General features: G+C 48.5%; 1 protein-coding gene across 1 annotated transcript; it reads left to right on the top strand.

Annotated features, from left to right (window-relative positions):
* The first annotated feature begins 14,037 nt into the window (after positions 1–14,037).
* LOC124675839 (ribulose bisphosphate carboxylase small subunit, chloroplastic 1-like) lies at positions 14,038–15,474 on the top strand. The gene is made up of 2 exons (XM_047211913.1): positions 14,038–14,241; positions 14,867–15,474. Exons 1-2 carry the CDS (start codon positions 14,053–14,055, stop codon positions 15,245–15,247), a joined length of 570 nt encoding a protein of 189 aa, XP_047067869.1. The 5' UTR covers positions 14,038–14,052; the 3' UTR covers positions 15,248–15,474.
* Positions 15,475–17,978: the final 2,504 nt, after the last annotated feature.

Below are 17,978 nucleotides of genomic sequence, written 5' to 3'. Positions count from 1 at the left end.
TCGTAAGCGACCCGGGACAAAAGGTTGACCCTTTTGTCGCGTCTCTCTTGTCGCGGCTGGCCGCCCGCGACAAAAGGCGCTTACCACCCGGATCAAATGGCCTGTTTTCCACTAGTGTGTAGTGAGATGAAAACGGTGCTTTTCTTGACTGTGTAGCATTAATTCATGGCAGACCACCATGGACACGATCTTTTGAAATTGCCACTTACTCTAGAATTATTTCATCATTTTTAGACAATTCATCCTTAGTGCTAATGTGTGTGACATGCTTACAAAAACTTTCATGAAACACAGTATTCAAGGGTGCTTTGAGCATTTGGCCGCATATTTTGACATGTAGGCGAATTGCTAATTGATAAGCATACCGAGGACCTAGGAATTACTGTATCTGGTGGATACTGGGCATATAAGTGTTGCGAGAAAATTTCCCAGTCATAAGTACTTGTCTTCGTAGATATGGTTTTGCTAAATACACTAGTGAATCGTTTATACCAAGGAAACAAATAGACATATAGTGGATTATATCCAGCTAAACTTGAAAATGCCAGAGTATGTCAGCATGCACCCTATTAGCTGGATTTTAATTTTAAGATTCTTAAATTCTATTTGAGGATGGTTTGCGACCCTTGCACTCATCGAATTATACGTTGACTCCAATCAATCTTTGTGGGCGGCATCGTTTGAGGTCTGGCGCAACATAAACTTGATGAGTGTTGCCACTACCGACTTTGACCTGAACTCCATCCACTTCTGTTTTATGCTGCGGGAAGGTTTTGGTAAATCTGATTCTGGTATCATTCTTTCATGCATGTTCATTACCCTTGTTTTAGTGCAAACCAATGTTCAAATTATATGTTGTCTATTTATTTGAGCCCACCTGAGCCCGTATAAATGACTAATGAGAACTCTCCAAAATGGATTCGTCTATTCCTTCGGGGCCTGTTGTCTCGTCTTCATTTTCTCCTGTCGTTTCTTCCGGTGTCTCCGTTGGAGGGTTTGTGGTGGGTTATTGTCATTGCTTTCTCTTTGAGGATGCCCTTTTTGCTATGTGGTTGTGTTGTATTGTGATCCAAATTCATATACTAAAGGGACGCCTGCGGGGGGCGGCAGCCCCCCGCGGTACGGTACGGATCGTTGGCACCGCCTATATATACATCTTGTAAGCCGCCGGCTAGGGTTTATCAGATTATAAGATAATCCACGGAGTTTGTAAACACCTCCCGATATAGTGAAGTTTTGCTGGCTGGCGCCCGTGGTTTTTTCCCCTTCTGTGTTGGAAGGGGTTTTCCACGTTAAACCTTGTGTCCCCTGCGTGTGTTCTTGTTTCGTTCTTCGTTATTTGCTTGTCGCTTTTATAACAAGTGGTATCAGAGCTTCAGGCTTTAAGTTCGATCCGCTGCCCTAGGAGACTTCTTCGTTGTGCTCCTAGGGTAGCATCGCACAGCGTTTTTGTTTGGATCAACCGTTGCAACGTTATGGCGTGAAGAAGCTTCCGATTTGTGAGATTAAATCTTTGAGATCTGGTATAGTTTGTGTTGGCGGTGTGAGAGCCGCCTTTGGAGATCTGTCCGCGCTGATCTTCCGTGTCCGATGACAATTCTTCTTTGCTGTTTTGCCGATCAACCGAAGCACATGCATTACTAGATCGATCGTCCGATGGATCAAGAAAGAACCAAGGCGTCTTGATCCGTTTTCCGCTGCTGACGATTTTCTATCTGAGGCGTCCTGGAGATCAATTCTACTCCGGCAACGACGCCATCTGCCGAGTATTTTATTTGGCGCTGCCCACACCAGGTCGATTGGAGATATGTGTTTACCAGTCTGGTTCTGCACACACGGGTGAAGCAACACTAGATGAAATTAATGGATCAAGTTCCCAGGCAAGTATCAACATTAGATTCTGCTAGTTTACGTGAAGCTTCAGGGGAGTACTAGTTCAGATTTCCTTCGCCTCTGATTGCTCCGTCCACCAGGAAGTATCAGGTGCTATCCGTTTATGTTTTTGCTCTGAAATTCTGCATAGAATTTTTCTTTCACTTGTACTACTTTGTGATCATAGTTTTATCTACTCATGGATATAATGAAATACAATGTTCAGCTGTTGTATTATGACACAAGGTTTTCTCAATGGCAAGTCGAGATGCGAGCATTGTTTGGCGCAAGCCGATTATGAGGATGCACTGGATAGTTTTGAAAATAAGTGTATTGTTCTTTGGACTGACAAGGAGAAAAGAGGGATCATACTTCACCTATGTTCGATGATTTGCTACTGATATGATCATCGTTTTTTGATAGTTTTCAGTTTAAGGTGGAGTTTGGTGATTTGTAGCGGAGATATTACGGATGCAAATTTCAGATGTTATGTTGCTGCAATTACATGAACACAATTCAAGAATTTTTTTTATTGAGGAGGTAATTTTTATGCCTATTGGTAGCCAGCATTATACTCTTTGCTCTCCGAGTTTTTGCTGTTATGCATGTGAAGATTTTGCTTTGTTACTCAAGTTCATGATGAGGATTATTTGAGGTGCAAGAAGGAGATTGTTTCTGCTAGATACTACAACATTTGGTACTATAAGTTTCAGTGCAATTCAGTTGTCTATGCTCTTTCAAGAGGGGTCTAGTGCAGAGTTAAAACTCCGTTACATGTTTGAGGTTTCATCATCCGTCAGTTGTTCTACAAGGCAGTTTTTTGACCATGTCATGGATTTTCATTAACCATTATGAGTCGGCAGTTTTTTGGTGTAAGTTATGCCCTTCGTACTAGATGCTCTTGCATGAGTATTGCTTGTCGAGGTTTGTGCTTTATGTTTAGCACGTTCAGATTCCATGAGATGAGTTCTTCACAATGTTATGTGCACCGAGATGTTGCACTATGAGCTATGCGCTCGTTCAGGCACCACAGGAGATATGATGACTTATGTCATTTGATGTTTGAGCAGTTTCAGTTTTTCTTTGAGGTCAGTGGCACAGACTCAGACTTTTGATGGGGTTTTACAGGATACCCAAACTCGTATGTCTGCTTTGTTGACAGCTGTGTTGTTTTCTAGACGACCCAAGATTAATTTGCTCAATTTGACTTCATGAGAAGTTTATAAGTCCTATGGACGTTTCAAGACACAAGGTTTACTTGTGATGACTTTAGTTGAGGAGTTGAATGATATCTATGACTGTTGCAAGGGATATCGGCTCAATGTGGAGTTTGTTGTATTGTGCTCCGAAATCTGTTTACCTGTTGTACTATGGAAGGAGTCCTAACGGACTACGGCGTGCCAACCGTGCTAGACGTAGCACATCTACAACTCTATTTCGTGTTCCCCAAGAAAGAGAGTTGTTTGCTCCTATATATAGTCCCAGGTAGTCATAGAATAGATGAGAGAGTTTTCTCCATATTGATAGCACGTAGAGGGTCTGTCCTCTCGTGTATTGTAATACTCCTCCAATTATAGTGAGAGCGCTGCCGTGCGTTTTGTGGTTTTTCCCGTTTGGGTTTTCCACGTAAAAATCTATGTTCTTGTTATTTGTTTGATCTACTTTTATTTGCGCGGTTTTGTAACCGTGCTTTGTTGGCATGCTCTGTCTTATGATGATGTCTTTGTCGACTCATATGTGGCGGTGCTCGTTGTTATTGTTGTGAGGTTGTGCTACGTTGGTCGGCTGCGCCATTAGAAGTACAGAAAAAAGTGTATCTCTTACCTTACAGGAAACATCAATGAACAACTAGAAAATCTCCATACCTTGAGCGAGAGAAAATATGAGGTATGTTATTGTGATGCCCTCTTTTCATCTCACAGCCAGGTTCACTAGTACTCGATGTTATTGGTTGTTGACTTCTTATTATGACCCATGACCCGGCCAAAGTATAACTATGCGATAATGCTACCATTGTGCTTATTCATGTGTATGCACTCTTTGGTGCCACTATGAGACTAATTGGATGGTTGGAGCTATTCAACATATCGTGTAACCCGTTTTGGGTTTTGAATGGAAACTATAGTGGGATGAAAATGGTTCTTTTCTTTAGTGTGTTGTGTTAGTTCATGGCAGACCATTATCGGCACTATCTGTTGAAATTGCCACTTTTACTATGTAGCATTAGTCCTTTGAGCATTTGACAACATATTTTGACATGTAGGAGAATTGCTAATTGATAAACGTACCTAGGACCCTGGTATTACTGTACTCACTATGTCTTCAAATAAGTGTATATCTAGCTCTAAACTTTATCCATAAAAGAGTGTATTTCTATCTTCCCAATGCACTTTAATTGCTTCTCTCTCTTCACACGGAAATCAAACCTAATAGTATTGAGCACGTGTTCTCTTTGTTTTCTATACGCACTTAGCTTATTGGAGGTGAAAGAATTAAAGAGGAGAAATGCATTTTCCCAATGCATTTTCCACTCCACTTAATAATTTATCTTGCAAAACTTGCATGTACACTTATTTATAGACAGAGGGAGTATGTGGTGGTTACTGGGCACACATGAGTGTTGGGAGCACATTGCCTAGTCACATGTACTTGTCTTGATAGATGTGGGTATGCTAAATACTACTGTGTTGAATCGTCTGTACCAAGGACACAACTAGACAGATAGAGGATTTTATCCATCTAAACCTGAAAAAGCAAGCATGCACCCTATTAGGTGGATTTAACTTTAAGATTCTTAAATGCTATTTGAGGATAGTCTCCGACCCTGCACTCATTGACTTACATGTCGGCTGCAATCAATCTTTGCGGGCTTGACCTTGCAACATTTATAATTTGGAAATTACAAGCTTGGGAAGTAACCCATCCTTCCTTGCACTTGTTTAAGATGCAGTACCTCCTCATGGACTATGAGGACAAGAAGTTGCAGACGTGTCCACTGAAGCCCAAGGACCTCAAGGAAGGAAATGATGGGCTAGTGGCACAGGACAGTGAGGGCATCGACTCAGCCCTGCGTGGTGTTGACCTCCTAGTGTGGTCAGAGCTCCAACATGAAGATGGTCATGCAGGCTCTTAGATGCCAGCAATTAAGCAGGAAGCGTACATATGTGGCCTCGAGATGAACCCCTCACCAAGCACAATGTCGCCCACGGAGAGGATATCTAGTGCTACAATGTATATGTGTGCTACTTGATTCCACAACAATCTGACCATCCAGTTTCAGTCAAGGGACAAGATCAAACATGGTTCCAGTTCAGTCACGCACCACAGCTCATATGCAAATTAGACCCTTCATTTTCTCAACTCGTGCCACAAGATCCATTCCATGTGATTTCTCTCTTTGTTCAGTTCACATAAGAACAGAACAAGGATTTCTTCCACTTGCTTGCCCGTAAGTCATTTCTAAAGAAATTATTTGCTCTACACGAAATCAGGGAATAAGAATATACTGTTGAATACCATGTATTATACGAGTCATGTAACCGTTGTAGAGTGTACAGAACCATGTAACGGATAGAGCTAGAGGTCCGAGTCTTAGGGACGTGCGGCGATAGGTGCGCCCACGATCCGATCCTTGCGTCTTGCACGACGCGCCATCCTGTATATGTATATGCCGTTGCTGTCAATGAGAAGTGTGTTGTGTGGCCAATTGTGTTATCTTTCTTGGTATCAGAGCCTACCCTTCTTCTTCCTCTCCGATGGACACCTCTTCTGCCTCCAAATCTCAGACCTCCTCCGAAGCCAACAGCGGCAACGCTGATGCCCTTCCTCTCTCGTCCCAGCTAGCCAACCTCCAACTTTTACCGTCTCCACCCACCACCAATGGAATTGACATCACCAAATACATCAAGTTCCGTCTCGATGCAGCTACCGGCAACTACCACAAGTGGAGAAACCTGTTCCTGTTCGTACTCTCCAAGTACAATGCGCGCGAGCATGTGGAGGAGGAGACCTCGCCGCACCTTGCCACCGACGAGTGGCGCTCCACGGACGTCGACATCGTACTGTGGATCTACACCACCATCTCCGACGAGCTCCAGGACATGATCCTGGTGGAGGACAGCACACAGGCTGCAGCACTTCTTCACGGAAAACGCGGAGAGCCGCGAGATCTTCCTCGACAAGGAGTTCCAGAACATCTCCCAAGGCGACATGTCAATCGTCGCCTACTGCCGTGCCCTCAAGAGCGTCGCCGACCAGATGGGGGACGTCGGCGCCCCCGTCACTGACAAGAAGCTCACCATGCGCCTCATCGATGGCCTCATCGACGATTACAAGTACCAAGGTGAGCTCCTGGAGGCGGCAACGCCGTTCCCAACGTTCATGCAGGCCAAGTCGAAGCTGCAACTCGCCGAGGTGAAACTCAAGTCCAAGGCGAAGGCCGCGCCGCCGCAGATCCTCAACGCCAACACCGCCAACAGCGGCAATGCCCAGCCCCGCTTCTTCGGCAACTGCTACACCTGCGGCGAACCTGGTCATCCGGCCAGATCCTGCCCCACGGGCGGGCGCGGCGGTTACGGTCACCACCAGCAGCAGGGACGCGGTGGAGGCTACAACGGCAACTTCAACCGCGGAGGGTACAACGGCGGCGGCGATCGTGGCGGCCGCAATGGCCGCGGTCGCGGTCGCGGTCGCGGACGCGGCGACTATGGCGGTCGTGGCGGGTACAACCCCGGCTACGGCAACCAGGGCTAACAGCAGCACGGGTACGGTGGCGTCCCCTACGGCCAACAACAGCAGCAGCCGCAACGCCCTCCCTGGGTGGCACCCAACTCCGCCGGCGTGCTCGGCCCTCGCCCCGGCATGCAATCACAGGCATACCCTGTGATGTACTCCTCCAACACTGCACCACCGATGCAGCCCATGTACGCGCCGCCGGCCCAGCAATCGTACGACTACTCCGCCATGTTCCAGACGGCCCCGAGCAACACCACCACTCACCCCATGCCAGAGTGGATCATGGACTCAGGAGCCTCCACCCACGTCGCAAACAACTCAGGTATCCTCGACTCGTTTCATTCCCCTTCAAGCATTGATTCCAAAAGCATTGTTGTTGGCAACGGATCTAAAGTCCCCATTTATTCTGTTGGCTCCGCATCCCTGTCTCCCCACCCATTCTCCCTCAACCACATTCTAGTCTCCCCAGCCATCATCAAAAATCTGATTTCTGTCCGCAAGTTTACAACTGATAATTGGTGCATTATAGCGTTTGACCCCTTCGGTTTTTCTGTGAAGGATTTGGCAACGGGGCGTCTTCTTCTAAGGTCCAATAGTCGTGGCGACCTTTACCCCTTCATCGGCGATTCCACCGTCCCAGCTTCAGCTTTCTCCGTCTCCACCACACGTGATCTATGGCACCGCCGGCTAGGACACCTTAGTGATAATAATCTCTCTCGAATTTCTTCTGATTTCCTTCAACCATGTAATAAGAGCACCAAATTGTCTACTCTTTGTGAGGCATGTCAATTAGGACGCCAACCTAGGCTAGCCTTTTCTTCTTCCTCTAGCTTTACTACGGCTCCATTTCAACTTATTCACTGTGATCTGTGGACCTCAGCCATGTCTAGTTATTCTGGCTATAAATATTATCTTATTGTCTTGGATGATTACTTGCATTACTCATGGACATTTCCTCTCAAACAAAAATCCGACACCTCTCTCACTCTCCAACGTTTCTTCACCTTCGTCAAAACCCAATTTAATGTAGTTATCCGATGCATTCAATGTGACAACGGAGGAGAATTCATTAACCACGACCTCCGCTCCTTTCTCTCTGCCAATGGCATTTCTTTTCGCCTCACATGCCCTCACACGTCCCCTCAAAACGGTAAGGCCGAGCGTATGATCCGCACCACCAATGATGTCGTACGAACTCTTCTTGTCCAAGCCCATATGCCTCCACCCTTTTGGGTCGAAGCTCTCCATACCGCCACCCACCTCCTCAACATACGTCCCTCCAGTGCCATTCATCACGCCACGCCCCATTTTTCACTATTTGGTCAATACCCCACCTATTCCCACCTCCGTATGTTCGGATGCTTGTGCTATCCAAACTTGTACGCCACGGCCCCACACAAGCTCGCCCCACGGTCCACACGATGTGTGTTCATTGGTTATCCACGTGAACAGAAAGGCTACCGATATTTTGACCTCTCCACCCGCCGCGTCATAATTTCCCGTCACATCACATTCGACGAATCCATTTTTCCTTATCATCCTCCCTCCACTGCCACACCGTGTAGCCCACACCCACCAGCCACAGACGATCCACCCAAAATCCCCTTCGGGATCAGCGTCCCACCTACCTGGCCTGCACCCCCTGTCCCTGCCCCCACCGCATCTTCCCCGGGATCCACCCAGACAGAATCCCCCGTCCCTTCCACGACAGAAACCGCGTCGCCAGCGCCTGCACCTGATTCGCCTGTCACCTCTCCTGCTCCCTCCACCCAATCTGTTCCCCAGCCAGATTCCCCTCCCACCACTCCGACTGCGCCACGTCCCACCGTCCTCCCGCATCGTGCTGCACCGATAGAGCCACCCACAAATGCACACAAGATGCGCACCAGGTCCAAATCCGGCTACCTCATGCCCAAACGCCTATTTAATCTGTCTGCCTCCACCAGCCCTATTTCTCCCATCCCCTCCTCATACAAAACAACCCTTAAGGATCCTAATTGGCAACACGCAATGCTTGACGAATATAATGCTTTAATGCGGAATGACACTTGGTCGTTGGTTCCTTGTCCTGCAGGCGTGAAGGTGGTCACCGGGAAGTGGATTTTTCGACACAAGACTAACCCCGACGGCTCCCTCGCACGGTACAAGGCTCGCTGGGTACTTCGCGGCTTCACTCAACAAGCTGGAGTGGACTATGATGAGACATTCAGTCCGGTCGTCAAACCGGCTACTATTCGCGTGGTACTATCTCTTGCCGTCTCTCATGGGTGGGCCATCAATCAGCTTGATGTCAAAAATGCTTTCTTGCATGGTCATCTCCAAGAAACCGTGTATTGCAACCAACCATCTGGCTTTTCGGATCCACACTTTCCAAACCATGTTTGTCGGCTCAACAAATCCTTATATGGGCTTAAACAAGCTCCTCGCACATGGTTTCAACGGTTCACCTCGTTTCTTTTGACCCTCGGTTTTGTGGCTTCTAAGTGTGATTCCCCACTCTTTATTCTTCACCGTGGGTCTAACATTGCATATTTGCTTCTCTACGTCGGTGACTTAATTTTGACAGCCAATACCACCACCCTTCTCCGCACCATCATCACCTCCCTCCAGCTGAATTTTCCATGTCGGACCTTGGTGAACTCCACCACTTTCTTGGTATTAATGTTCATCGCAATGCCTCTGGTCTATTCCTCTCCCAACAGCAATATGCTCTAGAGATTTTGGACCGCGCCAATATGTTACAGTGTAACCCAATCTCCACTCCGGTTGACACTCGCTCCAAATTGTCTGCCACCGATGGCGTTCCCTTCCATGACGCCTCTCTCTACAGAAGCCTTGCAGGTGCTCTACAGTACCTCACATTGAGCCGACCTGATCTTGCATATGCCGTCCAACAAATTTGTCTGTTCATGCACGCTCCGACTACCTCCCATTTTCAGTTGATCAAGCGTGTCTTGCGGTATCTCCGTGGTACGGCGCACTATGGCCTTCAGTTCTACCGCTCCACTGCCCATGATCTGGTGGCCTACAGCGATGCCGATTGGGCTGGCTGCCCCGACACCCGAAAATCGACCTCTGGCTTCTGTGTCTTCCTCGGACAGAACTTGGTGTCTTGGTCCTCCAAACGCCAGCCCACAGTCTCTCGATCAAGTGCGGAAGCGGAATACAGGGCCGTCGCCAACTGTATTGCAGAGTCCTGTTGGCTGCGCCAACTTCTCCTCGAGCTCCACCAGCCGCCAGTCCGTGCCACCATTGTGTACTGCGACAACGTCAGCGCCATGTACCTCTCCTCCAATCCCGTCCAGCATCAACGAACCAAACATGTGGAGATCGACTTGCACTTCGTCCGGGATCGAGTTGCCCTTGGAGAAGCCAAAGTTCTCCATGTCCCTTCCTCGTCGCAGTACGCTGATATTTTTACCAAGGGGTTACCATCGCCAGTGTTCTCTGAATTTAGGTCCAGCCTGAACATCGTCTCCACCGACGTTCAGTCTGCGGGGGCTGTTGAATACCGTGTATTATACGAGTCATGTAACCGTTGTAGAGTGTACAGAACCATGTAACGGATAGAGCTAGAGGTCCGAGTCTTAGGGACGTGCGGCGATAGGTGCGCCCACGATCCGATCCTTGCGTCTTTGCACGATGCGCCATCCTGTATATGTATATGCCGTTGCTGTCAATGAGAAGTGTGTTGTGTGGCCAATTGTGTTATCTTTCTTATACCAGAAAAAATTATTGAATCCAAGTAGTCACGGTATGTGCATTTCAAAAATAATTACGGAATCCAAACAGGCAGGGTAATTGCTTACATAAATTTTTCATGATTTTGTGCTAAGATTTGGACAGTTGATCAGAACCTCTATCGTCAGGCTGCCGCACACTCTCGATCTGGGCGTGCCACACGGGAACTCAAGTATTCAACAGCCCACAAGACAGGGGTGCCAAGAACGGTTGCATCTATAATACATCTCGGCAGGTGGCAGCAGTCGGCCGTAAGCTACACGATGCATGAGGTTTCGTCCAGATATGTGCTTGACACCAGCGTGCTAAGCTCCTCCAAACATGGTTTGATTCGGGAATGAATTGATCTCCAACCTAGCATCAATTTGGGGGCAAATTTACTCCCGTGAGACAGCAGAGAGAGAATGTAAAGGTTGGATCTGGTGTCACAATTCAAATAATTGGAAGGAGCAGTCTGCATATGTGCCATGGTATGTGGCAGACCTGCAGTTATGTGAATCCAAACCGATGACCCACATCGAACGGTACAGATTTGCAGGAATCCAGTAGCACACAGAGGGCCTGTAGAACTAGATATGTTCCTCTTCGCCCAGGATAGCTCAGCTTTCCAAGCGCCATTTTGTATTCTTGCTACCACATATATCAGTACCTGTCTATGTACCTAGTTGTAATGATTAAGAACATCTCCAGCCGCGTCACCCAAAGTGTCCCCCAAACAGCGCTAGATCGTTTGGGTGATGTGTTTTGTTTTTGCTGCGTTTAGGGGATGTCGCTCCCTAGCCGCGTCCCCCAAACGCCGTCCCCAAACAGAAATTCAAATGGTTTGCATTTAAAAGAGATCGTTCCCACCGAAATCATCGCGATCAGTGTAGCTGCGATCAAAGTAGTGAACGCGCGATCATATTACAAGCCGACGTAAAAAATAGAAGAATGGGATGGGGTTGGGCGACGGCGACACCGACACCGACGGGCGCATCCTGAGTTGACATAGGCCCGTCGATCACGACGAACTCGTCGTGATCTGCCTGGTGTGCAAGCTCTGTCGCTGACGCCGAGGCAGCCAACGCAGGTGTACTAGCAGATGTTGTCGCAGACGCGTCTGCCGGCTCTTGCTCTAGGATTGGGGTTGATGCCGCTGCCTCGTCCGCCGCCACCTTAGCTTTGATGTCGTCGAGGATCTGGCCTTTGAAGAAGTTGTGCGCCGCCCGAGTCCGGGGAGACATTCCTTCTGTCGACGCTGTCAGTAGGTACATGTCGTCCTTGCGTTTCTTGAGCTCCATCTTCTCCTCTTGCCTCTTGAACAACGCCGCCCATATTTCGTCGGTCTTTTTGTCGTGGGAGAGCAGGGTCGAGGAGACCTCGGCGAGGAACTGCGTGATCGACGCCTGCGTCTTCTCGGTCGAGCAGGGTCATCCAAGGCAGCCTTGTTGCTGATAGGATGCCCTGCCGATGTTGCAAGCGGCGCTTCTAGATCAATGGCGTCTTTCCTCTTCGACAACGAAACGCGCGTTAGCCACCATTTCTCGTTCTTTTTGAGCTTGGTAGAGCAATGCATCAGCGCGAACGACTTCCCGTCCGAGTTCTTCTGGTACACATCCATGGCCTTGTCGAACTAAAAACATGAAACACAATCACAGATCAACGAACAAAATGTAGGCGCTACAGATTAGCTAAGAAAGAGTCGTACCACGCCGCTGACGTCGATGCCGCTGTCGCCTCTGGTCTCAACCTCATGATAGAACCCATGGAACATGTTCACCGATGCCTGGATGATGGCCCATCGCGTCAACATTGCCTTTTTGGCTCCTCTTTATTGTCACTTTGTTGTAGTCACGGTTGATTAGCTTGCGCTCATCAAACTCAGCCTTGATCCTCGCCCAATACTTTCTATACTTTTGGTTGGCACCTATGATGGAGTCATGGCTCACCGTCGACCACGACTCGCATAGACATTGATGCTCCAGAACCGTCCACTTGGGGCCTCGTGTGCCCGACGCCTTCTTCTTCTTCTTCTTCTTCCTCACGCTGACCGCGTCAACCTCCACGAGATCCTCGCCATCCTCCGCGGCACCCGCGTCCTCGTCGTCCTCTTCATCCTCGTCCTCGTCGTCCTCCTCCTCCATAGCACCGGCGCCTCAAATTCGAGCGGGCCCCTGCGGCCAGTGAACGGGGCGCCATCCGCACCGGGTCCTGGCTCGCGCTGGGGCGCTTGCTCGTACGCCGGGGAGTAGAAGATGACGTTGGGCTTGAAGCCGCCATGCGGCAGCGTATCTTGGTAGTGCGGCGACAAGTTTGGCGTCACGCACCCGGGAGTGGCGGTGGGGCCATCGTTGTAGAACCCGAATGTCGATGGAGAGACCATTCCCGGAATATACACCGGCACCGACGTACTCCATGGGCTCGCGTTGGTGGCAGCGATACACCCGGCCAGCGCGTGCTGGTGCGCGCGCGCCGCCAATGCCTTCTACTCTAGCTGCGCCGCCCTCCGTTCCTTCTGCTCCACCGTCGACATCTTCCGGTGCAGACATCTTGATGCCACTGATCTTTGGTCCAGCCTTCCGACATCTTCTTCGGAGCCGGCGCCTTTCGTGGCTTCGCGAAGGGCGCCTTCGCCCCTTTCGTCTCATTGCCCGGCGACTTCTTGGCCGCTTTCTTGGCCATTTTTGGGGCTGTCGGTGGCGCCATGGATGGGGAGAGGGTAGCGTCGGCAGGAGGAACAGAGTAGCGACGGCGGGAGGGAGACATGAATTAGCGGGATATGAGGTAAAATGTGTTGGGAGGGCAGAAATACGCGGCGAGAGAGGGGGTTGAATTTTTTCTGTGCCGCTAACGCGTCGGTCCCGCGCCTCCTAGTCTCGTTTTTCGTTGTGTCCGGCGAGCCCGGAGCGTCCCCTGTGTAGCGGGGACGGGCTCGGGGCACCGGACACCGTACTGGGCCACGCCGGACAAAAAGGGGCTTTGGGGGACGCGACTGAACGTTTTTTTGTCTGGTACGTCTGAGATCCCTTTGGGGGACGCGACTCGAGATGCTCTAATGACACCATAGCTAGCTCAAAATTAGAAGCTTGATTGTAGATGCCTGGTTTGATGCTGGGTTTCAATGCGTAGTATGGATATGCTCTGCATTTGATTATAAGATGTTAATTGGAAAATAAGTAGGGTGCTGTACATGTGTGTCCAATTCTATTTGAGAATTTTTGAGCAACATCTCGGGATTATTTTAAAGGTTTCTTAGGATAATATATTAATGTTTCTAGCTAGCTCCCACCGATCTGGATATAGGATCAATCTTGGCTTTATGCTGGCCAGTACGTGCTCGATCTTTACTTGTCTGGCAGCTAGCTTTCGATCCAGCTCAAGTTACAACGTCAAATAATTTATTAATGTTCTTAAGATTTTTCCTGTACCACTCAAGTCACAATGTCAAATAAATACAGGAAGCATCTTTCAAGCCCTACCTACCGCAGGATGGAATGAAAAGGAAAACATGCAAAGTTGGAAAAACGGATATGTGGCGACCATAACCAGGGACCTGGACGACTGAAACTTTCAGCACGCACAATGCATCCGACGGCCATGCCTCTTCCACTGATCCACGAGGATAAGGAAAAAAGGCAGCAGGCGAACGGCAACCACCCCTTCCACATCCTGTAAGAAAGAAACGGGGTTGAGCACATGGTTATATATACCCTGGGTGACCCGTCAATGGGGGCCTCAAGTGTAGCCTGCCTCCTGCTCCCCTCCAACACCATGGCTCCCACCGTGATGGCTTCCTCGGCCACCACCGTCGCACCCTTCCAGGGCCTCAAGTCCACCGCGGGCCTCCCCGTCAGCCGCCGCAGCGCCGCCAGCCTCGGCAGCGTCAGCAATGGTGGAAGGATCAGATGCATGCAGGTATGGAAAATTTTAAACGGAACACATGAGTTTTCTCGTCCGTCCAATTCACTTAGCATCAATCATGACTTGACTCCCTTTATTTAAACCTCTTTGTAAATACTGTACTAAGACAGCTCTATATACCTATATATCTTCATTAGTGCAACCGAAAATGTATAAAAAATAGTGAAGTCCACTTTTTATTCCATAATTCTGCATTAGTGACACATATATATTATCCTATTTAGTGAACATTTTATGGAAGTTCATCTCCTATAAAACTTCGAACATGGGTTTATCTCCATTTTAGCATTATCTATATTCTGTTAGATAAGGCTGGCATGATCTTGTCCAACCTTTTCTGCACCATCTGTTCAAATAATTGTCGTTGTCCTAATATTTTGAAGTCTTAATCATCACTTCACACCTTGCCTAATAGATATGCATAAAAGAAGACTGCCCAAAGTCTCTAAAATTTGTAATCTAGACGAGATGGCGTAATTAGTGTCACAAATGCACGAGTAGAGGTTAAAACTGGAATTCACTTTATTAAAAGAACAAATGGTTGATGTTCCCTCAAAAGAAGAAAAAAATCACTTAGCATCAAGTATTGAGCTGAGTGTGTGTTCTTTCAACAATTCAGGTGTGGCCGATTGAGGGCATCAAGAAGTTCGAGACCCTATCTTACCTGCCACCGCTCTCGTCGGAGGCCCTCCTGAAGCAGATTGACTTCTTGATCCGCTCCAAATGGGTTCCCTGTCTGGAGTTCAGCAAGGTTGGCTTCATCTTCCGTGAGCACGGCAGCACTCCCGGATACTACGATGGCAGGTACTGGACAATGTGGAAGCTGCCCATGTTCGGCTGCACAGACGCCGCCCAAGTCCTCAAGGAGGTGGAGGAGGTCAAGAAGGAGTACCCTGACGCCTATGTCCGCATCATCGGTTTCGACAACATCCGTCAGGTGCAGTGCGTCAGCTTCATCGCCTTCAAGCCACCAGGCTGTGAGGAGTCCGGCAAGGCATAAGCTGCCAGCTAGGAATCCGATATATGGAGTCTCTTGGTTCAGTTTTCGATGACAACTCCGCTTTGCGGGTTTTACTTTTAGTTCCACATATTGTGTGTGTATGCAAGTTGTTAAATACTTTGAGATCAACAAGTTGTAAAGAGTTTGTGACCCGTCAAATACTGAATATCTATATATCTCACCGGGTTGCGATGGAGTTTAGCGCAATCTACATTCACGGTAATCAATTCTATAGCTCCATGCCATTGATATCTCTCTAACTTAAACCATTGGCTACCTCTGAAACACTGTTCAGCACATATATTACACAGCTCTTAAAGAGCATATAATACACCGCTTCCCTCATGCCTCGCAGAGTCACAGGTAATTGCACAGCTCCGGTCAGGGCCAAGGGATCAAAAGCGTATATTTTGGAGCACTGTCTGGCCAGAGGCTTGTTCCAAAAAAAAGAAGGCTCGACTCTTCAAAGGAAAAGATCTGCGTTCAAATCAAAGAGATGGAGGAGCCACGGCACGTGAATAAATACCTCAGAGATTTTTAAAAAAACATAAGGCCTCATGGCTCGGCTTTATAAATAAAGCCCTCACGGCGAAACGGATAGTTCACAAACATCGTACAAACCACACTCACACCACCACAGCTGAAGCTGCCCGACCCAACCCACCAGGAAGACGAACTGACGCTACAAGCGTTTTACATGCACGCAACCAAACTAGATAGAGGAAATGAAGAAGTCCATCATCGAGCGTCCACTGAGGGTCCTCCGCTACTCAGCTCGCAACCTCGCGTACAATCTCCTGACATCGTCCACCGCCACGCCCAACAGCGCCCTATCCCTTTCTCTCAGCAGAACCCTCCAACACTGTATATGAATCAACATCCGAAAAAAGACATCAGCTAGGTTTCCAATCATATTTCCTTCAATGGTTAGTTTGTTTTGGATAGTCTACAAGGTCGAGCATTGAGCCGCGAATGTAAACCAAACTAGCCTATGAAGGGGGCCATAAAGGCCCTGGGCGATTGCAATGAACTTCCCCGGCCCTGCGGGTTTCCAGTCGTAGTGTAGGAGTTCCTTAACTTCATCCCACATCAATCTGGCGATGGGGCAAGAGAAAAAGATGTGGTTGCAATCTTCTATCTCAGAGCACAACGCGCACCTCACATCCGATGGTCCATGTTGCTTGGCAATCTGTTCACATGACGGGAGACGTCCCCTGATGAGTTGCCACAAGAACACCTTGACCTTGGAAGGGACCTTGGTGCGCCAAGCTTCCTTGAAGCAGGTGACTGCCGCTCCCTACGTCAGTCCAAGGTAGACCGATTTAGATGTGAAGTCCCCAGATGCCGCGAGTGACCAAGACACCTTGTCTTCCTCGATCACTGGCTGTCAACCCGTGACTTCTCGGCACAAGTTGTCCCACTCTGCAGCCTCGGCGAGTCCAAACCGTCTCCCAAATGCAAGTTCCCAAACCTCGGGATTCCCTTCCCGTGGTCTTGCATCGAACACGGAGACCAAAGGATCAGTGCAACAGCTAAATAGGCAAGGGAATCTGGCCATAAAGGGGTCCCAACCCGTCCACCAGTCCAACCAAAAACGGGTGTGTCTTCCATTGCACACTTCATGTTTGGCTCCCAGCTTGAAATACCATTTGATCTTTTGTATGGAATTTCAGAAATGGGAGCCCCGGGTCAGTACCTTGACATCAAAAAGGTCCCGGCCACCAAGGTATTTTGCGCAGATGATATCTGTACATAGACCATCTGACATAGGTATGACTATGGGGCATGTCAAATCAATACCCCTGGTCCACATGAAAGCAGGACGACCATGGACTCAAAGCTTTGGACGCCCAGAAGATTGGAGATCCTCGGATTAGGAAGATAGAGTAATTATAGGAAATTGTATAAATATATGGAAAGGCCCAACGAGGCCCGATAAATTATAACTTGTACGACTCGGAAAAGCCTCGGCTTCACCTCCTATATAAAGGGGAAGCCGAGGGTGAGATAAGGATCGAATCATTGTAACCCTAGCCACCGTAATATTGAGTTGAGCACTTTTGTTCGGATGAAACCTTCAAGATCTACTTGCCCTCTACTTCTTATGAAACCCTAAGTCTACAATACCTAGGCATTGACGAGTTAATCCCTCATCAATTGGCATCGTCTGTGGGAATTGGAGGACGCATGGTCCTGATCTCGATGGTGAACATCATCGGCAATGAGCAACACGATGGAAGGAGGTAAACAAGTCCAACCTGATCTTGTCGATTTTGTTCCTCACCCTCCCGTCGTTTTCATTCATATGTCAATCTGGAGGAGTCGATGGATATGACGTTCGGGAGTTTCCTCTTCCTCGTCGGGAAAGAAGGATCACACTGTTTTTTGGCACCGATTTTTTCGGGACCGTTGGCGGCCGAGCCTGATTACTCGGGATCGTCGGCATCATCCGTTGAGTCAGGCGATGAAGAAGTTTCGCCACCATGCTTCACCTAGCCCGCTAATAGCGGGAAACTCGCTGATCTGTTTGATGAGATGACTTTCGGGTCGATCACGGAAACCGATCTATCTCAAGATAGCGACTCGGAAAGCTTCATCAACTTCGACTTCACCAACACAACAAACTACGCTGCTAACAGGGAGGTCTTCTCCGATCTATACGACAGTGTCACCTATAATGAGTGCGATGAAAACACAAATACAACATACCACCAGATTTGTGTAATCACAG

Source organism: Lolium rigidum, chromosome 7, assembly GCF_022539505.1.
Source record: "Lolium rigidum isolate FL_2022 chromosome 7, APGP_CSIRO_Lrig_0.1, whole genome shotgun sequence".
Taxonomy (NCBI): Eukaryota; Viridiplantae; Streptophyta; class Magnoliopsida; order Poales; family Poaceae; genus Lolium; species Lolium rigidum.
Note: the sequence above shows the minus strand (reverse complement) of the source record. Positions and strands in the feature narration are given on the sequence as shown.

Excerpts from the sequence above, each read along its gene's own strand:
- LOC124675839 (XM_047211913.1), top strand. The coding sequence starts at position 14,053 with ATGGGGGCCTCAAGTGTAGCCTGCCTCCTGCTCCCCTCCAACACCATG. Across the intron at positions 14,242-14,866 it reads GAAGGATCAGATGCATGCAG|GTGTGGCCGATTGAGGGCAT; the intron begins GTATGGAAAATT and ends TCAACAATTCAG.